Genomic DNA, 2869 nt, shown 5'->3' with positions numbered 1-2869 from the left:
TGGTCTGACAACATCCTCTTTCTCTTTCTAGGCAAAAACAGAACTCTGAGATTCTGAAATCTCTGGAGAATGATCGGTGAGTTCTTGTCTGCCCTTGGGATGGCTTTGGGAAGCACAGCAGCTGGGTCAGCATGCCAAAAGACATTTGGCCATTCCTCACTGAACATAAGAACATAAGAGAAGCCAATGTCAGTTCAGGCCAATGGCCCATCCAGTCCAACATTCTGTCACACAGTGGCCAAAAATACCAGGTGCCATCAGGAGATCCAGCAGCGGGGCCAGAGACACTAGAAGCCCTCCCACTGTTGCCCCCCCAAGCACCAAGAATACAGAGCATCACTTGCCCCAGACTGAGAGTTCCTGTCTATACCTTGTGGCTAATAGCCACTGATGGACCTCTGCTCCATATGTTTATCCAATTCCTTCTTGAAGCCGTCCATGCTTGTAGCCGCCACCACCTCCTGTGGCAGTGAATTCCACGTGTTAATCTCTCTTTGGGTGAAGAAGTACTTCCTTTTATCTGTTCTAACCCGCCTGCTCAGCAATTTCATGGAGTGCCCATGAGTTCTTGTATTGTGAGAAAGGGAGAAAAATCTTCTTTCTCGACCTGCTCTATCCCATGCATAATCTTAAAAACCTCGATCATATCACCCCTCAGCCATCGTTTCTCCAAGCTAAAGAGCCCCAAGCGCTTTAACCTTTCTTCATAGGGGAAGTGTTCCAACCCTTTTATCATTCTAGTTGCCCTTGTCTGCACTTTTCCCAGTGCTATAATATCCTTTTTGAGGTGTGGTGATCAGAACTGTACACAGTACTCCAAATGAGGTCGCACCATCAATTTATTCAGGGCCATGATGATACTGTGAGATAGTACTGCTTCATCTCCAGCCTCTGGCCATCCCTTGTGAAACCACCAAAGGCATCTGGCTGTCCAGTGCCAGAAGCAGGATGCTGGACTAGACGGATCTTGAGTCAAACCCAGCAGTATGGTGACCTGCAGAAGGCAGACTGTGAAATAATCAAGGGAAGCTCTTGCCTTGACCATGCAGTAGCTGACTTTTCCTCGTTGCTTTCTAGGATCAGGATGGAGCAGCTGATGGCCATTACTCAGGAGGAGGCGGAGCAGCTGCGCAGGAGGGAAGTGGCCTGTGAGTTTGTTGATGGGCATGTTTCACAAGGCCCCATCGGCTCCCTTGAGTCCCCCCTTGCACTGAGTCACCCATCCACTAGCTCAACGGAGGAGGTGCCACTGTAGGAAGCACGTCCACTACCTGAGCTCCTAGCAGGAAGGGTGGGGGTGCGTTTGCAGTAGGGTGTTTAGGGCTGGCCTTTGAGACCACATGGTGAGAGAAGGCTCAATCCCAGCTGTGCCCTGCCCTCCCTTCCGTACAGCCAGGGGTCATTTCATAGACGTGTGGTGATCAGAACTGTACACAGTACTCCAATAGCATATACCACACCCCCTGACATCACCGGAAGTGTGTCATAAGGCCACACCCCCTGACATCACTGGAAGTGTGTCATAAGGCCACACACCCCGTCCCCAACGGTCCCGGCCGGCGGGAGTGCAAGGAAGCCCCGCGAAGGCCCTCTCTGGCCCCAGGCAGGCAGGGGTGGGGAGAGGCAGGGAGGAAGCAACTTACCCTCCCTCTTCTCCTGCCTCCTCCTGGCTGAATGAGGGCCGGAAGCGGGGCGGCCGGAAGCGGGGGGCGGGGCTTCGTCATATGCCCCGCCCCCGTACCTCACCCGGGGGAACTGCGATCCCCCCCCGAAATGACCTCTGCGTACAGCTACCCAAGTTTTTATAGTTGGGATGTGCACACATCAGTGTTTCTCCTCCAGCAACGAACACCCTGCTGATCTGGTTCCTGTTGTCCAAGAGGCAGGCCTAACTCTAACTTGCTTTGCCCCTCGAAGGAACATCTTAGCCCTCCCCTCGCCTTCTCTGCCAGCACTTGAAACAATGAGAAGCAGATTTAGAAGCTGTTTAGACGGGCTTCCTGGTTTGCTTCTGTGGAAACATTGCTACCGTTATGAAGTGAAGAAGGGGGCAGTTTTCCAGAAGCCTGGCTTATTGTAGGGCACGAGGAGGGGTCTGAGCAGGCCATTGACTGCCGGAGTTTTCTGCCCCTGCAGCGGCCATGCAGCAGATGCTGGCGGAAACGTACAAGAGCAAGCTCGTCCAGATGGCCTTTGAATCACGGCGACAGGACCTCGTCAACCAGACTTGTACCAGGTACTTACAGTCAAGAGGACATGGGCTTTGAGATCGTATTTCTTCCCCCATCCTTCCTCCAAGAAGCTCTGAGCAGAGACTTTTATTTGTGACAATTCAGCACCTTGGAAGTCCTTCTAGTGTTCCCAGAAAGCCAGAAAAATACCAGCCTCCAGTTTGGGTGGTGTTTATTTTTTCTGACATCTGGACTGTGTGCCAGAAATTTTGACTGGCTGCCTGGATCTTTTAACAATAAAATCCAGCAGTGGCATTTTCGCTGAATGCTCATGTTTGAGCTGTGCACCTGAAAACAAGGCGCCAGTTATTTATTGAAACATTTCTTGTGATTTCACCAGACCAGAGAATTCCAGCTTTTGATTATACAGCCCATCCTTGGCATGTTGTTTCCCTTGCCACTGTACAAGAGCTGTGCGTGAGTGGGTTTCCTGCATCCCCTAGCATTATAATCGAGACAAATTATGCCCACCACCTGCTATGTCGTAGTCAGCCAGGGGACCAAAGAGGGAGACATTTGCCATTAGCTGTGGCACCAGGATCCTTCCTCTGCCCTTCCTTAAACTTTTCCCCAAACTGGCAACCCCACTTTCAGGGCCTCCAGCTTTGCTTCAGGGCCCAGCTCCCCCAGCTCCCTCC

General features: G+C 51.9%; 1 protein-coding gene across 1 annotated transcript in view; it reads left to right on the top strand.

Moving 5' to 3' along the window:
- The window catches only part of LRSAM1 (leucine rich repeat and sterile alpha motif containing 1), a 42458-nt gene that overhangs the window by 26361 nt on the left and 13228 nt on the right, over positions 1–2869 (top strand). The window contains exons 14-16 of the mRNA XM_015423099.1: positions 32–76; positions 1078–1148; positions 2137–2236. Of these exons, the coding sequence (XP_015278585.1) occupies positions 32–76; positions 1078–1148; positions 2137–2236 (216 nt within the window). The remainder of the gene's footprint in view (positions 1–31; positions 77–1077; positions 1149–2136; positions 2237–2869) is intronic.

The sequence above is a fragment of the Gekko japonicus genome, unplaced genomic scaffold (assembly GCF_001447785.1).
Source record: "Gekko japonicus isolate JY-2015 unplaced genomic scaffold, Gekko_japonicus_V1.1 scaffold454, whole genome shotgun sequence".
In the NCBI taxonomy this organism is placed as follows: Eukaryota; Metazoa; Chordata; class Lepidosauria; order Squamata; family Gekkonidae; genus Gekko; species Gekko japonicus.
Note: the sequence above shows the minus strand (reverse complement) of the source record. Positions and strands in the feature narration are given on the sequence as shown.